This window comes from Rhinolophus hipposideros (assembly GCF_964194185.1).
Source record: "Rhinolophus hipposideros genome assembly, chromosome: 4".
NCBI lineage: Eukaryota > Metazoa > Chordata > Mammalia > Chiroptera > Rhinolophidae > Rhinolophus > Rhinolophus hipposideros.
Window position 1 is genome coordinate 99,430,879 of NC_138050.1, and position 23,164 is coordinate 99,454,042.

Genomic DNA, 23,164 nt, shown 5'->3' on the forward strand with positions numbered 1-23,164 from the left:
TACGGAGAATTCAGATGGGAATTATTCCTTCTGATGACTCAAAATAGATGACAAAAAGACAGATATGACTTCCATTAGAAAGCCCCCTGGTGTCACCCAGAGCCTGTGTACCCTTCACTTACGGAAAATTTAACAAGGTTGATTATCCAGAGGAGAAATCTATCATCAAATATAAATGCCAATTATATTTCAGACAGTTTTTTGGTGTCAGAGAAAAACAAGATAGTTACATTCTAGTGGGGAAGATGGACAATAAACACTGAAACAAAGAAATAATTAGGTAAATTTGGAGAGTGATAGGTGCTCTGAAGAAGATTACACTGTGTAATAGGAAAGGCGGTACATATGGAAGGGGACAGGCCTGATCAGTGATGACTTCAGCTAAAATGTCCTGAGAATTTATAATCTGAGGAGGAGACAGCAATACACACAGCTGGGAGCTGATACCTCGGGGAGGAAATACCAAGTACGGAGGCTCTGAGGCTGGGAAGCATTTGGCCTATTTTTAAGAGAACAAGAAGACCACTGTAGCTGGAGTCTACAAAGCAAGAGAAAGAGGGAAGGAGATGAAGTGACAAAATTAGGGCCTGAAGAGTGTCATAGGCCGTATTAGAGGATCTGGGTTTTACTCTGGGTCTGATGGGGCTGCATGGCTTGAAGCAAAAACTGACAGGATCTGATTATGAACAAACAGTAAGGAATATTAACTGCCAGGAAATGACAGAAAAAATGTGAAAATCAGATACAATCTCAGTAAACAGTCTGAAGCAATGTGGAAAAAAAACCAACCAATCCTACACCTCAATCATAGACTCTGGAGGTGTCAGTGCTTTACGGCTTCCGAAATAACTGATATTCGTCATCATCGGTCAGATTCCCCAGGAAACCGTAACAGTATAAAATACTACCATCATTTATAGAGCACTTTAAATATTTTATAAACTGTGAAACTGATGTGATATGAAAATATGCTCTTCAGAATGGCAGGAGGGTATACTGCCGAGTTTCATCTAGGTAAGTTACTTCATGTTTCAAGAAGTAAACCTGAGCTCATCGATAAATGTAGTTACCTAAAACAACTCAATTTCTGAGCTTTCTGAACAGCCAAAGTTTTAAGCTGTCTTTAAAATTACAAACATAAAAATCACTACTTTCCTTGCAACAATCAATCCAAATAGAAAATCCATTCAAAAAATATGCTTTTAAATCCATACTTCACAAAACAAAGCCAGTTCTTTCCCTGTCATTTAAATGTATTACTATCTCCTCACCTCTACTTAGGCTGTGGTCTTGTTTTCTAATCCCTCTCACCAGCGCCCCACTATCCCAATTCAAATCCCACCCCCTCATTCTCATCCTCATTGGGTCCAGAAAAGAAGCAGGCATTGGAAAGGTATTTTTTCCTATTTGTAATTAAAAATAATCTAGGAAGTGAACCTTTGGCATCATGTAAATAAAAGAAGAGTTCTTTACAATGTACTTACGTGCTTCATCCACAAAGGATTAATTTTTAACGGCTAAAAATCTGAGCGCAGATTTTCCTACTATTTGATGCTAAATTTGATCACCATCAAGGAGGTGACACCCATATCTTTCCATTTCAAGTACATTTTCCCTCTTGTAATTAATAAGTAACTTATGTGACAATGGGAATATCCTGGTCCCCAAAAATTCTTTCCCTCCATGTTTTTTTACAATTATACTTTACTTTTTAATTACAGAGTAATAGTGTGCTCATGCAAAAACTCCAGATTTAAAGAACTATACAAATTCCTTCCTCACCTCATCCCAGAGGCGCAGTCACATTTCCACAGAGGTAAGCTCTGTTAACTGATTCTTGTGTATCCTTCTGGAAATTTCAATGTATATACAAATGTTCTATATGTATTTTTACTTTTTATCACAAATGGGATATTATTTATACTGTCTTGCAACTTATTTTTTTCAATTACATTCTGGACCTCTTTCCTATCACTACCTATAGATTCACCTCATTCTTTTTAAAGGCTATAGAAAATTCTACTTGCCATTTTTTATTTACCTCATAAATGTACATCATTACAGTTTTCATTTATACTTTTATACAATATTGAACAAGGCTACAATGCACATCCTTGTATCGATAACTGCAATCTTTGTGTGAATAACATTTGGAAGGAAAATTGCTAGAAACATAACTGCTGGGTCACAATGTATTCTTTTGATAGATACTGCCCAATTTTCTTTCAAATTGCACCAATTTATGCTCCCATCGACAGCAATGCTGTTTCCTCATCCCTTTTTCCGCATCAGCAATAGCCATGTATAAATTCTTAAATCTTTGCCAATCTGAGAGATGCAGGAAAAAGAGCAGCTCACTAGTGTTTTAATTTTTATTTTTGTAAACAAAATGGTTAAGCATGTTGTCACGAACTTATTGGACATTTAAAATACTTTCTCTATGAATTCCTTATTTAAAGTCTCTGTCCTTTTTTTTGTCTAGGTATTCCTAATGAAGAACAATATTCAACATTTTAAGCAATGTGTTTCAAGAAACATGTAACAAGATTCATTATAATATTCCTGAAATATTATTTTAGTTGGCAATCTGTCCCTAAGAACCACCTCTCCCCCTCAAAACAGCTTTAGTTCCTAGAAGCACATATTTAATTTCCCTATGTTTGATACACCTTTCCCTACTTTAGATTGAGAAGAGTAAGTGCGGTAGAGAATTTCCTGCATTAAAATCCCCTTAATTCTTTTTTAAAAAAATCAAATTACTATAAAAACTAGTAGGAAGTAATTGAAAATTAAGAAATCGGCATAAGACTCTTCGGCCAACATTTCAGAACCGTTAATTTCATCTACGGTTTCTTAGCATAAACCAAGAAGGCATTTCCAAGAACAGAAGAACCAACAATCTAAATCAAATCTGTCTACACACAGCACAGAACACCTATCTTTCACTACGACAAGAGCTATTCTCTTTCTCGCCATTGCATCTAGACCAGAGTCAGGAGTCATGTGTCAGAGCGAGACCAGAACTTGCCTGATCGATGTAAAAGGCGGTGCCTGCACGAATCTCTCGTCGCTGTTTGAGGTCGGTTTCGGTGGTGTCCCTGGACAAGGCGATGTATTCAACCTCCCGTTTGGTCAGCTCCTGTAGGCAGAGAAGGAAATGGTTCCAAAATAAAATCACATTCCCACTATTTGTCATGCTCGGGAGCTGACAAAGCCATTGCCCTAGAGAAGAGCATGTAAATGGAATTCTGGATTAAAACCTTTTGCGTCTCAGCTTTGAGAAAAATGCAATAAACTGAGCATTAATCGAAACATGCGTATCTTTCTCCTCAAAGCTCTACTTCTACTGCACCCCATAATTTACAACTTAGTAATTATTTACTACTTAAGCAATAATAATCAGAATTAGATCGTATGAATCTTCATGTCTCCCATAGAATTCTTTTCAAATATCATATGTAATAATTTGGCTACTTGGTTTTCTCCCAAATGGTAGCCATTATGGCAAGTAATGGTCATCTTTTCTTAAAGGTGATTTAAATTAATTTATTTCATTAGCCAATGTTTACCAACTGTACACAATATGTTAGGTACTCTACCAAGTGTGGAAATCAGGTAAATGCCAGCAGTGAGTTAAACGGAAAAGAGAGACACAGATGTAGCTATTCAGGGTGGAAAAGAAGAAAAAGGATGGAAAGGAATGAGGGAGAAGGAGGAGGATGGGAAACAAAGGACTATTTCACCAAAAAAAAAAAAAAATCACATATGATTTGAAAGGGAAACAATCCAGAATCCATTTGTTTTAGAATTTATTCATCCCTAAAGTCATTTTTCCCTACATGTAAAAGCTATTTGTACAAAGAGTTTGTAACATTATCCTTGGTTTTACAGTGTTGAATTAAAAACAATGGCATCCTCTAATCAAATAAGGTGTATAGTATGTTTTTACTAAACAGGGAGAACAAATTAATTTATTGGAGTATAAAGAAATAAGTTGAATGCGCATGTGATTAATGACCATTAATGTTATGCTCATTCAACTTTCTTCTTAATACTCCAGTAAATTACTTTATACTCCAGAAAAGGTATTTTTTTCTCCATCATATCTCCATGTGATATTGATAAAAATATATTGTATTCAGTTTTTTTTAAATGTGCCTGTTCCCATATACACATAAATTGAAGTATACATGGAAAGAAGGAAACATTTTTTAATAGAGACACATCCTAGTGGTGATCCCAAAGGATGTTTTTCTAAACAAGGAATTGCCTGTGAGAGTGCCTATGGAGTCAAGGAGCGGGTTCTCCTTTCAGCAGACACCTCCTTCTTACTTCTGAAGCACTTCCCCGGGACCTTCGGGTGTGCTTCACTGATTGGCTGAAAGGGAAGCCCCTCACAGAAACACCCTGTCATTCACACTGGCTGACAAAGTGACATGTGCCTCTTATCACTACATTGGACCACAGTAATATGCTGAAGGCCACACCAGGACACTGTCCTTGGTCCTGACAGCTGCATCCTGGGACAGTTCGCCAGCCAAGACCTGCAACGAAGCCCCCTCTGTTGCCACTTCAGAGGCTCACAAACAGCACCCAAGCAGCACGTGGGGGCGGCGGCAGGTCTGTTGAGTTTTGCTGAACCATCTACAAAACTCGTTTTATGTGAGTTCAATACAAACACAACTATCAAATTATTTCTACTTAATCTCTCGTTGATTCAGCAGGCTTGCCCCCAGATTTCTGCCTTAAAGACCTCACCTATTATAGCTACTACTAAGCATAGGACCTTTTATCTAACGGCAACAGTACCCACTGCAGAGCTTGCAAGGCAGCTTACGCTTGTCAGTTTTCTTCTGTGTATGTCCACATCCCAAAGCGACCTCAGGTGTTTCACAATATAAAGCTATGTTTTCACATACAGGCTTCACACGCAGAGACTTATGTTGTGTTTTTGAACCAACAAGACTCCTATATCCTCCTAGCCCTTCTCATTCCACAGTCCTTCCTGACAAGCTTCAAAGTCTTGCCAGAAACAAAATCAAAGTGAGATGTGATGGTCTCTGAAATGAGCCAGGAAGAGAGAGCACATCTTACATAAAATTAAAGAGGCTCTAGATCTGGGATTCTCAGTAGTTGACTCTGCATTCTTACACGAGACACTTTTGCCTTGTGTATTATTAATAATCAAGTGAGGCTACAATGGCATAAACTGGTTCTAGGAACAAAAGTTATGACAGGGGTGGGCTAGAGGGACTGAGGTTCTGATTTGTTTACTGCATCATCATTCCTGTTCTACATGATTTGGAAGTACCACGATAAATTCACCACTGACATAAAGGAGTACACGAAGTGTATTTCAACGGCATAGAAATCAACTCTTTAATAACACAAGGAAGGTTTAAGCAAGGTTTTTCTCTTTATCCTAAAAAGCATTTTCAGAACAAAACAACGTCACGTGATAACATTCTTCCTCAAATCACTAGAGCAATGTCTATTAATGCTGACAAAATAGTAAAAAGAAAATCTTGTACGTTTTTTTATGAGGGGTTGAGAACTGAATATTTCCACTCACTTCACAACCATGCTTAGAGAACTGCAAACATTTAAGAGGATAACATGTCAGAAAGAAGAGAGGATACGAGATTTGAAGTTTAGCTCCATCATTCACTAGCTGGATAAAGCTGGAGTGAGTTATTTAATGAACTTGCTTTCTCATCTATTTAAAGAAAAAAAAAGACATTGTGTAACACAAAAGAGATATTCTACAAACGTTAGGCTCCCTTTAAAGACCGCTTAAAATCAAAAAAATCAAAGAGAATGGTTTGGCTTTTGAAAATGTGGATCTGAGCTAAAAGAATGTCCCCTAAGTAGAATAAAATTGTTTTGTTTTGTAATCTGAGTGGCTGATTCTATCTGCTACTCATTGACTGAATTTATAGCTCTTTTCCACTGGAAGTGGAGACGTTTCTAGTTACAGCAGAAATTTGCTAAAGCTGTGAAAGGGAAATATGCATTTGCTTCCCAAATAACTTATTCCAAACTCTTTACAAATACATCATCCTTTGACATTAACATTTTTTTTCAAGTAATAACAAATCCTGATATTTTTACAAATTATTAATCTTAACTTATTTTACAACATAACTTATCAAAGTTCAGACCCTTAGGAAAGCACAAGAATCTGCTGCTCACCAGGTACTGCATAGCAATAGAGCGGCGGAGAGGTCCAGGAGGTCCTATTAGAAAGACATCTTGCCCCAAAAGATCCTTTTGCATTATCCATCGCAGATGTTGAATTACAGATTGGGCCAGAGAGTCTGAAACTTAAAGGAGAAAAAAAGATAACATGAAATGCAAATCAGACGTATAATATAAACCTCCAAGCAATCAATGAAGATAGTATCCTAAAATACATACACACACGTATACGTATATACACATACAATGATACACACACCTGGTGAATTTTCACTGTTTTACAATAAAACCATCATTATCACTATGAAAACAAGACAAAGTTTATGATATCACAGAGTTACACCATCTAACACTTAAAAGCTTAGAAGAACATTTGAACCATCACTTACAAGTGTCACCTAAGGAATAAAAGTGATTTTCAAGGGTGATATGAGGAATAAATAGTATCATTACTTTATCAGTGTCAGAGTCCAACCCTTTTGTTCTAAAACGGGGATATGATCAAATCACCCCAGACAATTAATGATTATCATAGTCTTGAAAATTTTAAGAAAACTATATTTTAACTTAAGTTTGCAATGGATTGTGAGATCTCAAACTTCACAGTTAAAAAGTTTGATGAAGACTTAAAAAACTTCTTTAGAATTGAAGTCTATTCTTCTACACCAACTCTTTTGGGAATAAAAGACTACTCCATACAACGCCCTTCTAAGTCTACCCATCAATCTGCTCATCTTCTGCTTAAGCATTTTCTAAGATGTTTGAATTAACACAATTAATTTGTGTTTGCTCATCTGTAAATCACCCAGTGACCCAGCAAGTGCATTCCCAGGTACATAATAAAAACTCTCACCCTTGAACACCAGGAGACATATATAATACTCATAGCAGTGTTATTCAAAATAAAACTGAGACGAAAGATGGATTAAAACAACAACAATGGAATATAACAACAAAAAAAGAATGAACTACCACTACTTCCAACAATATATTTAACTTTTACAAGGTATGATACTGAGGGACAAAACTAAGTCTCAGAATAAATCACATTATGATACTATTTTGATAAAGTTGCATAAACTAGTAAATTGAATTCATTATAAATACATTCATATGTGATAAAACAGTGCTTGCAAAAGCAAAAGAGCAAGAGAATGATAAATTCAGGATATTGGATACCTGGGCACAGAATCAGATTCTTATAAGAGCTTCAATGGTATTGGTAAAATTTTAGTTCTTAATTTGGGTATGAGCTGTAGTGTTTGTTTTACTATTGTATTGCATTTTACACACACACACACACACACACACACACACACACACACACACAGCTACTCCATACTTTTTAAACTTTCTATAATCACCCAGTGAGATCATGAAGGAGTTCAAAGATTAACCTAAAAACACTTACCTAGGACTAAAGCTGTGCTCTTTATTGCCCTCTAAGAGCACAATATGGCTAGAGCACAATATCATCTCCCCCGCCCCCAAAAGCTAACATCTAATCATTTGAAAAAATAAGGATACATTTCTGATTCTCTTCTGCTGGGAAGATCGCGGACAAGGTTTTGGGCAGCATAGTTAGTTTATTATTTCACAGGTGTCACACCAAAGCATCTTGTAATTTCCTGAAACCAAGTGCCTCTATGTCTGAAAGTCAGGAGACTTGGCTTCTTTCCTTCCTCTAGGAATCCTATATGACATTCATGGATGGGGGGGAAAAAGGGGGAGGACATCACCCCCAAGGGGTCAAACACTGGTTCCTAGAGAGGGGCTTAAGAAAAATTCTTAGATACTACAATGGTCTGCTGTCGACCAAAGAACCATCATGCATAAACAGATATACAGTGTATCTATGGTGCTGAAATTTCATGGAGTTGGGAGAGACAATTGGGGGAAAATGTCCTTAGGAAAGCAATAGTGAAAAACAGATTGAGAAACATTGCTCTAAGACCTATGTGTCTGAGAATCTAGTAAGGAGTCTCATGATGCTAGGATGCAATTCACCTGAGCCTGGAGAGTCACTCTCCTTTATAACTACCAGATGGTCACTGCACTGTTTTCTTTCCTGCTTCACACTTAAATCCATCTTTGTGATATAGTCTACTCTTTCTTATTTCAAGACGAGTCCGTCCGCTTGCTGCTTGGGAATGAAACAAAATAAGAGTTAAGAAGCTGTAACTTCTTGATCAGTGAAGTTATACCACATTCCCTATGCGGCAGCTCTGCTACTTTTTCTTACTCTGATATCAAATAGGCAATTAAAAACTGAAACACGTGGGTGTTGTGTATTTTTTTTAATCTTTATTTGCACAAATCTCAGCCACAGGCCTTCCCCACACGACTCTTATAGTTTTGGGTCACTCCTTTGTATGCAACCTTGGACATGTGCCAACCCTTCCATTACCTGGACTTGACGATTTATGAGATTTCCAGGGTTCTAGAAGGTAAAGCCCAGTTGGTCTCTTCAGCTTCCTCCCACCTTTTATTATTTATAGCTATTTGTAACTATTCATAATTACAGACTCTCAATTTATTTCTATATACATATGATTCCATTTTGAATGTCTTGACCTTGGAACGATACTCATTTTCAAGAGTTTTTAAAGTCAAAGGCAGCAGTTCCTAATGAAATGTTGAGTTCTGCCCCTCACATGTTGTCAGTGTGAATAAAGTGCTGAGGTTTCGAAATATAGATATATTTTTAGCAAACTAGAGAAGAATCACAGTGATAGCTATAATCACAGAGCAGTGTGGACACCAATGCACTTTCTCTTCTTTTCTTTTTTACCTGTCCTTGTCTCATGGTGTGGATAGTCTGAGGTAGATTCAAGCATTGGTTGGAGCAGCCAGTGAAACTAACACATTGATTAGCCAGAGTTATGGCTCTTTTTTCTTTACTCTGTTCTAGTATTTGGGTGAAAGCTATTAGCTCAGCTAGTTGTGTGCTGGCCCCAGAGGGAAGGCTTGTATTTTCTAAGATATTATGTAGAGTAACTAAAGCATCTCTAGTCTTTTGTATGCTATTTTCTACAAAAAAAAAAAAAAAAAAAAACCCTCTCATGAGTGAAGAGAGTCCAATCTGGGTTGTCTAGGAGTGTTTTTTTTGTAAATCTGCTCTAGTAGTATAGGTTTGTATTAAAATTTATTGGCAGTTAATTCTTCCTCCATCTCTGGGAGGAATGCGGCAGGATTAGGGGTGGAGCAGGTCCATATCTGGATTACAGGACCTTTTAACAAGAGGGCCTGATGATGCAGGAGGCGGCTATCAGTGAGCCCGTGACTCTTATTAGCATTTAAAGAAGGCCCTTGAATGTGGTGTGGGGCAAAAACGGTTAAGTCTTGCCCTGTTGTGAGCTTGGTGGCTTTGAGAACTAGGAGGGCAACTGTAGCTGTGGCCTGGAGGCAAGCTGGTCAGCCTTGCAATGCACATTTGAAGCAGGAGAGAAAGGCATGGAGTCCCTGAAAGCTGGAACCCTGGGAACTGTGTATAAATGGTCCTGAGCATGCTCGTGCAGTGTCTTCTGCTCAGCACGATCCTTCTGTGTGTTGAGAACCACTGGCCTAAGGCACATCTGACAATTCCCAGCGATCTCTTCCATTACTCTTGCCACTCAACAGCGGTTCTCAACTACCATGTTTCCCTGAAAATAAGACCGGGTCTTATATTAATTTTTGCTCCAAAAGACGCATTAGGGTATATTTTCAGGGGATGTCTTATTTTTCTCATGTACAACACTCTACATTTATTCAAATACAATCATGGCATCTTCTTCTGGAACATCGTCATAATGTAGGAAATGCGTCCATATGGCCTACAATCTTAACTGGGGCTGATTTTTGGGGTAGGTCTTATTTTCGGGGAAACACGGTAGTTAGTGGCTGTATTGCCAGTACTCTATGCCTGCCAGAGGCACTTGGAAATGTCTGGAGGTACTTTTAGTTGTTGCAAAGCTTCCAGGGATGAGGGATAATTCAGTACACTGCTGACATTTAGGGAGGCTAACTACAATACCCAAAACAGTCCCATCTGTCCAATGTGTCAGTGGTACCCTGTTGAGAAATACTGTGTCTGCGTCAACATTTGTTTGTCCCCCAAAGTTTCTGTTGCTTGCATACCACTAATGAGTTATTTCTAATTAATCACAATTAAACCCAGAGAAAGAGTTCCTCTCAGCTTCCACTACCTCGAAAGGCGAAACTGTCCGGGAGGCAAGTCAGTAGTGAGTAAGTTCTACCGTTGGCTTGAGCTTCTAGACGTCAGGATAGCTAAGGCCCACGTCACCACTACATTTCAAGTCTACGTAAGTTTCTTTCTTTCTCTCTTTCTTTCTCTCTTTCTTTCTTTCTCCCTCCCTCCCTCCCTCCCTCCCTCCCTCCCTCCCTCTCTCTCTCTTTCTTTCTTTTCTTTCTTTCTTTCTTTCCTTTTCTTTTCCTCTTTCTTTCTTTCTTTCTATCTTACTTTCTTTTTTTAATTAAAGTTTATTGGGATGACAATTGTCAGTAAAGTTACATAGATTTCAGGTGTACAATTCTGTATTACATCATCTATAAATCCCATTGTGTGTTCACTACCCAGAGTCAGTTCTCTTTCCATCGCCATATATTTGACTCCCTTTATCCTCATCTCCCTACATAATTTTCTTAATTTGTATAAGCAGCTTCTGGATCCTGGGGCTGGCCTTGGAGTCTACACTGTACCTTCACAAAGATCTCTTCTTTTCCCTGCTTTGATCTACTCTCAATGACAGTAATAATAATGCTATAACTCACTGCATTCCTGTCAAGTGCCAGGTGAAAATTCAAATGATTTTTTGTACAGTATCTCAGTTGATCTCACAACAACCCTAGGAGGTAGCGGACGATTGTAGGTAAGGATACAGACTCGAGTCAAACTGTTCAAACCCCAATTCTGCTGTTTACTAGCTCTGTAACCTGAATCGGTTATTTAAACCCTTTGTGCTGTTTCTCCAACTGCAGAGTGGGTATGAGAAATGTCCTTATTTATAAAGTTGTTATGAGGATTCGGTTAGGAACTTAGCAGTGTCCGGTAATAATAAGTATCATTTAAGCATTTGTTGAATACTCATTACCCTCATTTTATAAATAAATTAAAAAATCAAAGTTCTGAAGGTGGTAGCATTTGTCCGCAGGTGACAGGTGCATAAACCAACATTCAGACTTATACCATTTGAGACCAAAGCTTGCTCTCCAGGCATTAAGTCCTATTGCTCCACCAAAATCTTTTCAACAGACTCTACCTTCAGGTCCAAGACTTTCCCGACAAGTGCGGACCTCACGGGCTCCCTCCCATCGAGGGCACTTGCTTTTCTGGCCATTAATTCTGTTTCTTGCTTTGGGGTGATACCAACGATACCTTCTTTAACTCCTTTGATTAAAATTCAAATTCATTCTGTTGTTCTCATATCAGAGGGCCCACTTCTCAAAAAAAATCCCAAATCCCGTTTTCACTTACCCATATTTTAGGATAGTGTATTTTGTCAGAGAAAACATTTCATTTGTCAAGAAACTGCATGAAACGACTGCGAGAAAGCACTAGGCAAGGCCCTGCAGTGTGGGCGGTGCATTTCACATTAATCTTGAAACTGGCTGTATTTTTAGGATGGCCTCAAGAAAACATGAGTCATGCTTAAAAGCATTCCAGAAATAGAAACAAGATGTAAGACTGTACATTACGAACATGTGCTAAACAAACTGCCAAATTGCCATGCATAACCATGCATAATATAAGCAGCCCAGTGCCTAAGAGAAACCCCCAATGCAAGGTTTTCAGGCACAAGATGCTACCTTTCAGGAGTCCACAGAATGATAAAATTATGTCAGAAGAATACCAGAACTTGATTATATAGCCTGTAATTTCCTTCTCTATGTAAAAAATAAAACATCTGGTTCTAAATTCCTTGTGCAATTCCTAGCCAATACTTGTTTCAAAAAAATATGCACTATTTTTTTCCCAGGCATAGTCAAGGGCTTTAAAATAATTCTACTCAAGGAACCTAAATTATAGTTTTCTCTCTTCACAGACTCCAGTTTGTCATAGATGTAAAGATTAAAATTGCAGAAAATTATGCATCGGTCAAATTCCATTATAATAAATCCTTCAAAACTGGTGAGGTTTTCTTAGGATCCCAAAAGGCAACATAATAGAATGGGAAGAAAAAGACTTTGAAGCCAAACGGACGTAATTGTGATTTCTTATCCCGCCATTGATCAGTGTCCGACAAGTATTCTGAATCTTCCAGGACTAAGGTTCCTTATTTTCAAAAGAGAGGGAATAACTGAATCACTAAAGATGACTATCATGAGGATTACAGGTAAAGCACCTTGTCTACCCCTCAGCCAGTAAGAACCAGGTAAGGGAGGAGTTAAAGAGATTGACCAGTCCAAGAGCTGGCAAGAATGTGGGGGAACTGGAACTCCTCCATTGCTGGTGGAAATGTAAAATGATACAACCACTTGGGAAAACAAACTATCACTTTCTTAGAAAGTTCAACACTTACCATGTGATACGTCCATTTCACTCTTAGGTATTTACACACACAGAAAGTGTATGTCCATACAAAGAATTGTATCTGAATGTTCAGAGCAGCTTTATTTCAAAAGTCTTAGAACATGTCCATCAACAGGTGAATGCATAAACAAATTGTAATGTTTCTATACAAAGGAATACTACTCAGCATAAAAAAAGAATGAACTATTAAAACATGCAACGTGAAAGAACCTCAAAATAATTACACTGAGTAACAGAAACTTGACAAACATAGTATATCAATATATACTATGATTCCATTTATATAAAATTCTGAAAAATCCAAGTAAATCTACAAAGTAGACCAGGGATTCTCAGAGACTAGAGGAACTAGGGACATTATAAAGGGGCACAAGTAAACTTCAGTGGGGATAATGCATTTATTTGATCAATATTTTGATTATGGTGACATTTCATGGCTCTACATAAGTTCAAACTAATGAAATTGTACACTTTAATTATATGAAATTTATTGTATGTAAGTTATACTTAGTAACACTGTTAACAGAAGATTAGAAAAACACATATTAAAATGTTAACAGTGTTTATTATCAGGCTTATGGATAACTGAGTTTTATCCTTTCTGTTTTTCAATATTTTACAAGTTTTTTGTACTGTTTTATTTTTGTAATGGGAACAAAAGTGCTATTCTTTTTTTTTGAAAAACCATATTGCAAATTAATAACAGCCATAGTGGAAGTAGGGAAGAACTGTGATAAAGCAGCAATATGATGGATGACATACATTAGAACACAATTTAATACCCAAAGTTCAATTTGCAACTCAGCCTCCTAAAGTGTTTATCTATAAAGTGTTGCTAAATTATGATAATTTCCCAAAGATATCTTTGTTGGTCTTAGTATAGATAGTCATATTCATGACAAGACAATGACAACCAAAAACATAAAATGAAACCAAGGAATGACATTTGGTTATGAACACATCTCAGAAGAACCAGGAATTTTCAGGTCCTGTCAAATCAGACCAAATTTTTTAAACATAAAGCATGAACTTTTTATTTTTATGAGTCAGGTCTCAGAAAAAGCAGTTCAAACTTACAATGAATGTATTCTTTACTTTAATAAAAGTTTCACTTTCAACATGGGGTTTTTATTAGATTTAGCTAATACATGCTTACCATACCAAAGAAAAATCCAAAATGTAAAAAAAAAAAAAAAAAATTTAATGATCCCTCTTGACCCCTCCCATTCCTAATCCTACTCCTAACCCAGTGTCTCAGAAGGAAGTCAAAGCTAAGAGCCTGGAGTGTAGCCTTCCACACTTTTCTCTACATATAAACAGACATATAAAACACCTGTAAAAAGTATTTCAAGAAACATTTTTTAAACAAAATGGTATCATACTTTAAATACAACTCTACAGTCTGCAATTTTTGCTTCATATCACATAGACAGCCTCTCGGATCACAGATATAAATCTAATTTAATCTTTTTTAACAGCTGTACAAGATTCCACAATATGAATATACAATAATTAAGTCAATCCTTCCACTACTGATGCACTCAGATGGCTTCTAGTTTTTGCCACTACCTAAAACAACAAAATGCTGCAATATATTTATAGTACATACAAATATCCCTTTTATGTGCTGATTTTTTCCTTAATAGATAGAACCTATAAATAAACTGCTACATCAAAACACAGGTATATTTTTTATTTTAATAGCTACTACCATATTACTTTCCAAAGAGGTCACATACACTCACGCTTATGCCAGCAATGTATGACGTCATTTCCCTGCAATCTTGTGAGTACTGGATATTATAATCATTTTAAACTTTGACCTAGGTGATGTATGAAAATTCTAGGTTATTGTATAATTTTTATCGCCCTAACTATTAAGCAGGGTTAGAACACATGTTCATACACTTATTGGCCAGTTGGATTTCATCCCCTAAATCATGCCTATTTAGATCCTTTGGCTGTTTTCTACTGCATTACATGATGTTTCTCATCAATTTGTAAGATAAATTTGTATATTATGAGTATTAATCCTCTGTCTATCATAGGTGTCACATATACATTAAAATGTGATTTTTGTGTGAGGGGCTTACTACTTGAATTCGTTTTCTCATCAAACAATGTCATTAATGTTGACTAAATTACCAGGTGGATCCAAAGAAGCCTGTTTAACATATTACACAGCTCAAAAATTGTACATCTGCAATGAAAGTTGCAGAAAGCAACAACAGTCATTAACAGAAAATACAAGGCATCCAAAATTTCAAGCCATCTTGAATAAGGCTGCTGGGAGAAAGAAGATCAAAGAAAAATTAAGCACTGAATAAAGATTGTTGTAGAGATTCCAGAGGAGACTTAGGGTCACCTTAAAGGGCCTTAGAAGTTGATGGGACTCTCCCTTTTGAGGGCTGTAGTCTTAAAAATACATCTAAAGAAATTTCAAATGAAATCCTTTTCACAAATTCTCATGTCATGAGAGGCAATTAGCGCAACTATCAAAAATAAGGGGAATCGTACGATTGGAGGCCTTGCTTCTCAGCTTGTTTTTCCAGCTCTGACTCGATAAAGGAAGAGAAGCTTAGGTAACACCTTCCTGGAGGCCTTCTGTGTAACTTTTGTCACCCATTCCTTAAAAGTGACAAATAGCTGCAATAACTATTCCACATTACACAAATATGACACAGTTTTTTGCATGGTGTTCTGTCACCCATGATGTTGATGAGTTTCTCAAATCTCTAAAAATTATTAACAAACTAAAGACAAAGACTTCCCCCCCACCACCACCCGCCCCCCCCAAAACATCTCTTATCCTGTTGACTTTATGCCAGAACTCATCATTTTAAGAGCACAATGTTGTAATTCTCGCAGAAAATCTCTGTGGTCCCTAATTGCCTGGGTAAGAGGTCAGTGTGTCCAGTAAACCCTAAATGACCTCATATATAATTGGTCCACAGAATGCAACAAGAAGATTATATAAAGAGGCAGCAATATAACTCTGAGGGCAAGTTGAAAGTTGTCTATTGAAAACTGCTCTCCTGAAGCACCACCTCATAAGGCAAACCCTGGAAGAAATACCAGCTTTGATACGATACAGTTTAACTTCAAGCATATAAACATAAAAGAACCTCTTTTCAAAAGCTGCCAATTTCATCTAAGCCCTGAGATTCAGTTTTCATACCAAAAGGCAAAAAAAGCTTTCATTATCCACTTCAACACTTGCAGGTAAGAGATTAGGCACTAAGATGGTAAGTGGAAGTTGTAATGGTCTAGGCAGGAGGTGAAATGACCTAAAGAATAAAAAGTGGACGAGTAACCCAACTCCTGTGTCCATTATGTGCTAGGCGCTGGGCTCTACGTAGATGCTGGAGCTAGAAAAATGGACTACTGTGCCCCACACCGTGAAGACAGAAACAGTTCGAATGAGAAGATGACAACTGAGTATCAACTATAAGCATTCATTATCTCACTTAGGCCATCACCAATTTAATAAATTTTACTTTGATGAGATATACTGCTTTCCTGAGGTTTTTAATAGAATCTTAAGACTTCCACTTAAGAAAATTTCAAAGTCTTCATGTCAGCCAGTGAGCAGGACTTCTGCCATTCTATTAGATACATGTAAAGTATGCATATCAACATTCATACGTCAACATTGTGATTTTTATTTCTTCATTACTAAAAGATAATAGTGATTTTCAGGGCTCTAAATAATAACTTTGAAAAAGACAGAAATAGAGTAGCACTACCATGCCCTAACTATTTCAATATTTGTCAATGAACTTGCACACTTTTAAATTCTAAAAGAGTTCTCTAACATACCATTCTCCTTTCCATCCCAGGACTTACTCTAAAGAAAAGTAGCCAGAGATATTGAGGCAGATTGAAAAAGGAAAATCAAACTGAAGGGAGGAGTTCTGGGCTAAACTGCGAATTAATCAGTCTTCTGACCTCTTTCTTTTGATCCTACTTCCCTGGCTATGAAATGAATTTCAGAGAGAATAATAATTGCTCAAGTTCCTTTCCTTAACCAAAGTCTATCTTTTATGTTTCATTTGAAAGTATTAAATATCCAAAAGGCAAAAAGCTAAATTGAAGCATAAACACAGGAAGGAAAGTAATACATTATCAAACTTCAACAAAACATCATTTCCATTTTTTTTTAATAGCTCCGAGAGAGGAAAAGAAAACAAATCCATCAGTTTTCTCATAACTAAAACCCACAGTCTCTAATCAATCATGTAATAGCAAGCCAAAGAACTGTAATTTTCCCATTTTGGAAATAGCCCCCCAGAGACGGAGAAAAAAGTTCAAAGAATACAATATCTGAACATACTTGTAATTCAGTATATAGATGCATAAAAACACGTCACAGTATGCAATACAATGTGTCTGTCCAACCGCAATGCTCATGCCATGCAAGAGTTTGGTTAATTTAGCTCAGCCATTTATCTTAGTTCAAGTTAACCAAACTTCCCACAGTCTTTTTCTTACAAATGGACACAGTTGCTTATTAGAAAGACTAATAGAAACTATGTAACAATTTACTACTGGGTTAAAACATAAGCACCATCATCTTGACAGACAAGCAATAACAGAGAAGGACACTTATACTGTGACTACAGTAGGAAGGATGATGAATGGATACCGAGCCCCCAAAAATGCAAATTGGAATCTAATGGATCCTCCAACTGCTTTCAATATAAACTCTTCAGATAAATTTCAAAGGGTAAGTTACTAATAACCAAACACAAAAGAAATGAAAAAATTTTGAGTATATAAGAGATACATGAAAACAGTAATAAGAATTGAAGTATCTAAACCTGAGGGTATTTCTTGGTTTGTTTTTCTGGGGTTTTCTGGTGACAATTTATGGGAGTTTTCCTATATTTAACAACAGATACCTGAGCCAGTCATTGTATTGCCCCTCAGTCATTTGCAAAAATAAAAAATATAGTCATTCAAAGTCTATGTTTTTAAGTTTAAAAACTGATATCATTGCTAAGATCCCTTGAATCCTTAAAACTAATATAGTCTTATTAATTCTCTCACTTATTAAGATCCCTCAAGTGATTAAGCATTTGTGACTGTGACAACACATTTCAGCAGACCCCAGATAGGAGACAATGGACCTTCGCTGTTAAAAGAAGGGGTGGATAGGGTTATCATCTGTTGAGAACTGCCAGGCTATGACTATGCTTCATGTCTGTGTAAGACTGAAAAGACTAGCATTGTTCCCACACTGCGAGTACATTAAGTGTGATCTTTGAAAAGAAACTGAAGCTTATTTGGAGAGTCTGCAGACAACCTGAGGGCAAATTCAAAATCAAATCTAGATGAACTGTATTCCAGAGTCAGCTTTTAAGAGTAAGACGGAATGAAGAAATTTTTTAGCATAACTCTTAAGCAGAATCTGAGCAGCCCATAGTAATCCCCATACTCAGCAGTGCCACAGGCATAGGATAATGGAAAATGAAAAGGAACAAGCATCAAGACACTGGGAAATGGCTGTGTCAGGGACTCACAATTATTGAGCACTGTGTGCCAAGCCTGCTCCCACTTTTTTCACCTATGCTCTTCGATCTAATCCTGACAATACATCCAGGAGGTTGAAATGATCATCCCCTAGAGCAGGGGTGTCCAAACTGAGGCCTGTGCTTCAACTGCAGTCCGCAATCCATTGTTAATTGGCCCTGGCCCGCAGCAAATTCCAAAAATATATTTAGTTTACTTAAATAAACCAGGTGAGGCAATACGTACTTCACCTCGAGGGAGTGGCCCGGCTGTTTGTGTATTTTACCGCATATGGCCCTTGGTGAAAAACGTTGAAAAAAGTTTGGACACCCTTGCCCTAGAGTAAGGAGACGCAGAACAGTTAAGTGACTACAGAAATTAACATGTCTAAAAAAAGAAAGAAAGAAAATGAAATTCACATACCTAGAAAATGGTACAAACAAAATTTTAAACATAATTGCCCCCCTCCCCCAAGCAGTTGTTACCCTACAGAACTCAGACTATATAAAAGTTTTCCTATTGTCTATCAAGAGTGCATATTATTCTTCACTTCTGATGTTTATTATACAAAGTTAGCTACATTCTTAATAAGGAAAGACCCAGAAATCAGAAAAATGAGAGATTTTTTTCAATTATTATGTACCTATGGCATGTAAAGTGTTATATTTTGCTAATTTTTCTCTATATAAGTGTAGTAACTTCAAGAATTATGTCACTAGTCTCACCCCAGAAAAGAAAATCATCTATCACAGCATAATTTGGTATAACCAATAAGTCATTAAAAATAACTCACACTTCTAGTCAGTCTATAGAGAATTACAAGAGAGTTTCACTTCCAACCTAACAAACAGAGCAAATCAGTTGATCTACAAAAATACTATCTTCAAAACCCATCATACAGGTAAGGACACAAAGAAAACTAAATGAATTAAATACTAAAAAGTAATCAGCGCTTTCCAGGAGAGAGGAGACCTAGAGCTAGTTTTCATTCCCGATGGAATAGCAGGAGGAGGAAGACTCGGGCACAGACGTGTCAGGATAAACCAGGTACTCTTTGAACAAACCTACACTGGCCACACACGGGCTGGCACGATACATTAACCTACTGAGGAGTCCCAGCCACAGAGAAAATCTCCACCTACCCACCAACTCTTTTCCATCGGCCTTCTCTGAGTCTACAGGGCTGTACACTTAGAACCAGATGCAGGACAGGAGCCAGAAATCTCCTTCCTGAGGCGCGCGGGACCTGTCTCGTTAGCTCAAGGCAATAACCCACAGAAGGCTGGGGGAGGGACACAAAAGTGATAGAAACCCCACCAATGCACTTCAGGTTCTTATCCAGGGCAAGGTAGCAGTTCTCAAGGATGGGGCTAGGGCAGGAGAGCTGAGAAAAATCCTTCTGACATTCCTGACCTTCACTGACAGCCTCTGAGGGCTGGAGGCAGATAGGACAAGAGAGAGGAGATGCAGAAAGCAGGATATAGGACTGAATGGCAAAGAGAACTCCCCAGAAACCCAAATATCTGGTAGCTGTAAAGCAAAGAGAGATTGGCCAGGGTTTGTAAAGCTGGAGATTGAGCTATAAAACACAAAGAGAATGTGGGAATCTCACCAGAATTCAGATCCTGAACCCTGCTGAAGGGAAGATCCTGATCCCTTTCTCAAAACATTAAAGCTTCTTAGCTTTAAATGGAATCTAAGGAAAGCAACAACAAAGCCCAGCACCTCTGAAAACCATCCTTCCATAAAAGTAATGAGAACACTGGCAAAAGTTGTCAAAAAAAAAAATCAACTTTTTCAGAATTCTAGAAATTAACAAAAGACTTTCAACAATCTGACATACATTTACCCAAGAAAAGTGGGTGAAACTCAGTAAGAACAGTGAGCTTTGTGGTGTTTTAACTTGCCCTGTTGCCATCTCTCTCCCCTCCTCTGTGGTAATCTTAAAAACCAGCTGCCCACAATGGTGGTGGAAACCACTGTCAACCACTGAGGGGGAAGAACAGTGTTGGAGCTCCCCCAAGCCCCACCCGCAGAGAGCTATCCATACTCACCTGTCTAGCAGCTTCCTGAAAAGCTCCATTCTTAGAATTGGTCTTTGACTCACTCAGAACTCCCTGTGTGCAAACAGCACTACCCTGGGGCCATTGTCAAAGAAAAATCAGCAATGCTTGTTGATATCACAGCTGCTTGAGCAGCAAACCAGCTGGAGCTCACGCAAGGAGGACCAACTCTGAAAGGGAAAGACTATGAATGAGATGTCCAAAGGAAGCTTTGAAAAGTCCCAGAGTATGCCTAGGGGTCTAGAACACTATGCATATGTTCAGAAGTCAGGAGAAGAGCCGAATCTCACACCGTGGGCTGGCATTTCTGCTTCACACAAGCAGGAAGTAAAGTCTGAGGCACACTTGGACGCTGTCTGTGGGGCACTGAAATCATGCCCAACATTCACACAGAGACCCTGGGCAAAGGCTGAGAGAATTTACTCATTCAAGGCATTTAAGGAATCTCTGGGGCGGCCGGATGGCTCAGGTCTTTAGAGTGCGAGCTCTCAACAACAGGGTTGCTGCTTCGATTCCAACATAGGCCAGTGAGCTGTGCCCTCCATAACTAGATTGAAAATGGTGACTGGACTTGGAGCTGAGCTGTGCCCTCCTTAACTAGATTAAAGGACAACAACTTGGAGTTGATGGGCCCTGGAGAAACACACTGTTCCCCAATATTCCCCAATAAAGAAAAAAGAAAGAAATCTCTGTCCGATCGTTACCTGACCACTAATCTACCTGAGCTGGAACTTCAGAGGCTGCACATGGCAAAGAATAGAGACTTGAGAAAACAGTGACCAAACAAACAAACAGCAACAATGGCAAGGAGCAAAAACAAAACTTGGGGAAGGGAGGAATCTGATTTCCAGAGTTGCCACATTAACTATTTATTATGTCTGCTTTTCAACAACAAAAATTGTGAGAAACACAGAGAAATAGGAACATATTGTCCCTACACAGAGAAAAAAAAGGAGTCAGTGAAAACTATCTCTGAGGAAGCCAGGCATTGGACTTAGTAGACAACACTTAAATCAGCTATTATAAATACATTCAAAGAATTAAAAAGAAAGCCTGTCTATAAAATTAAAGGAAAGCATGACAACATCTCACCAGAAAATATCAATAAAGACATAGAAATTATTTTTTTAAAAAAACATCCAAATACAAATTCTGAAGTTGAAAAGTACAAGTGAAATTTAAAAATTCACTAGAGGGATTCAACAACAGATATGAGCAGGCAGAATAATCAGCAAACTTGAAGCGTAAGAAACAGTTTTTTAAAAAGAGAGAGAATAAAGAAAAAGTAAACAGGGCTTCAGAAACCCATGGGACACCATTTAGTATACTAACATACACATGGTGGTAGTCCCAGAAAGGAAGGAGAGAGAGGAAGAAAAACAATGAAGAATAATTGCCAAAATCTCCTCCCAAATTGATGGAAAAACATTCACCTGCACATCCAAGAAGCTCAACAAACTCCAAACAAGTAAAACTCAAAGAGATCTGTAATTACACATACCATAGTTAAACTACCAAAAGCTAAAGCCAAAGAGAGTATCTTGATAGCAGAGAGAAAAGCTACTCATCACATAGAAGGGATCCTCGACAAAATTAGTAACTGATTCCTCATCAGAAACCATGGAAGACATAGGCAGTAAAAGGACATATTCAAAGTGCTCAAAGGAAAAGAAAACTGTCAACCAAGAATTCCATATCCAGTAAAATTACTTTACAAACAACAAGACAAAATTAAGAAATTACCAGATACACAAATGCTAAGAAAATTCATCACTAGCAGATCGGCCTACAAGAAACACTAAAGGGAGTCCTTCCTTTGTGCTGAACTGAAAGCACACAAGACAGTAACTCAAATCCACAAAGAAGGCATAGCAGTAAAGGTAAATGCATATGTAAACAGAGAGACAGTATAAATATATTTTTGTCTGTAACTCTTTTATCTGATTTAAAAGACAACTTCATAAAACTATAATTATACAATTGTATCAATAAACATGTAATGTATAAAGACATAATTAGTATGACAATAAGAGCACAAAGGAAGTGGAAGAAAACAGAGCTATATCGGAGCCAAGTTTTTGTATACTATTGAAATTAAGTTAGTATAAATCTGAACAAGTTTGTCTTAAGTTAAATGGTTAATAGTAATCCCTAGAGTGACCACTAAGGAAATAACTCAAAAAATATATAGTAAAAGAAAAGTAGGACAGAGTGGAGAGGACAGATTGTAGAACCATTTGCGAATAGAGTAAATGGCAATTTGTTAGATGAAAGTGAGACAGTCTCCATCGAGGAGCACTTTGTCTAGTGGAAGAATCTGAAGAGTGAACCAAAAATTATTCTGTATTGTACCCAATAACTGGAACATAGAATAGGGAAAGGAGAGTGGCAGGAGATGAGGCCGAGACTAGATCATGAAAGGTGAAGACTGACCTTTGTTCCTAAGGTATTAAGAGAATCATTTAAGGACTTTTGAGAAAAGAAGTGACATGATTTTGTACAAAGAAATGACCGTGAGTCATTAGGGAAATACAAATGAAAACAATGAAATACCACTTCATACCCACGAAGATGGCTATAATAAAACAGACAGATAATAACAAGTGTTACTGAAGATGTGAAGAAACCGAAATGCTCATACATTGTTGGTGAGAAAGTAAAATGGCGCAGCTTCCCTGAAAAAGTTTGGTTATTCCTTAAAATGTTAAACATAGAGTTCCATGTGACCTAGCAATTCCACTCCTAGGTACATACCCAAGAAAACTGAAAACATGTCCACACAAAAACTTGTATATGAAAGTTCATAGCAGTATTATTCATGACAGCTCAAAAGCAGAAAAAAACACAAATGTCCATCAAC

At 37.5% G+C, this 23,164-nt stretch overlaps 1 protein-coding gene across 1 annotated transcript in view; it reads right to left on the bottom strand.

Annotated features, from left to right (window-relative positions):
• The window catches only part of VWA8 (von Willebrand factor A domain containing 8), a 298,600-nt gene that overhangs the window by 260,864 nt on the left and 14,572 nt on the right, over positions 1–23,164 (bottom strand). Inside the window, exons 3-4 of the mRNA XM_081046044.1 lie at positions 6,193–6,323; positions 3,029–3,139 (exon numbers count right to left, since the gene is read on the bottom strand). Coding sequence (XP_080902170.1) covers positions 3,029–3,139; positions 6,193–6,323 — 242 coding nt within the window. The remainder of the gene's footprint in view (positions 1–3,028; positions 3,140–6,192; positions 6,324–23,164) is intronic.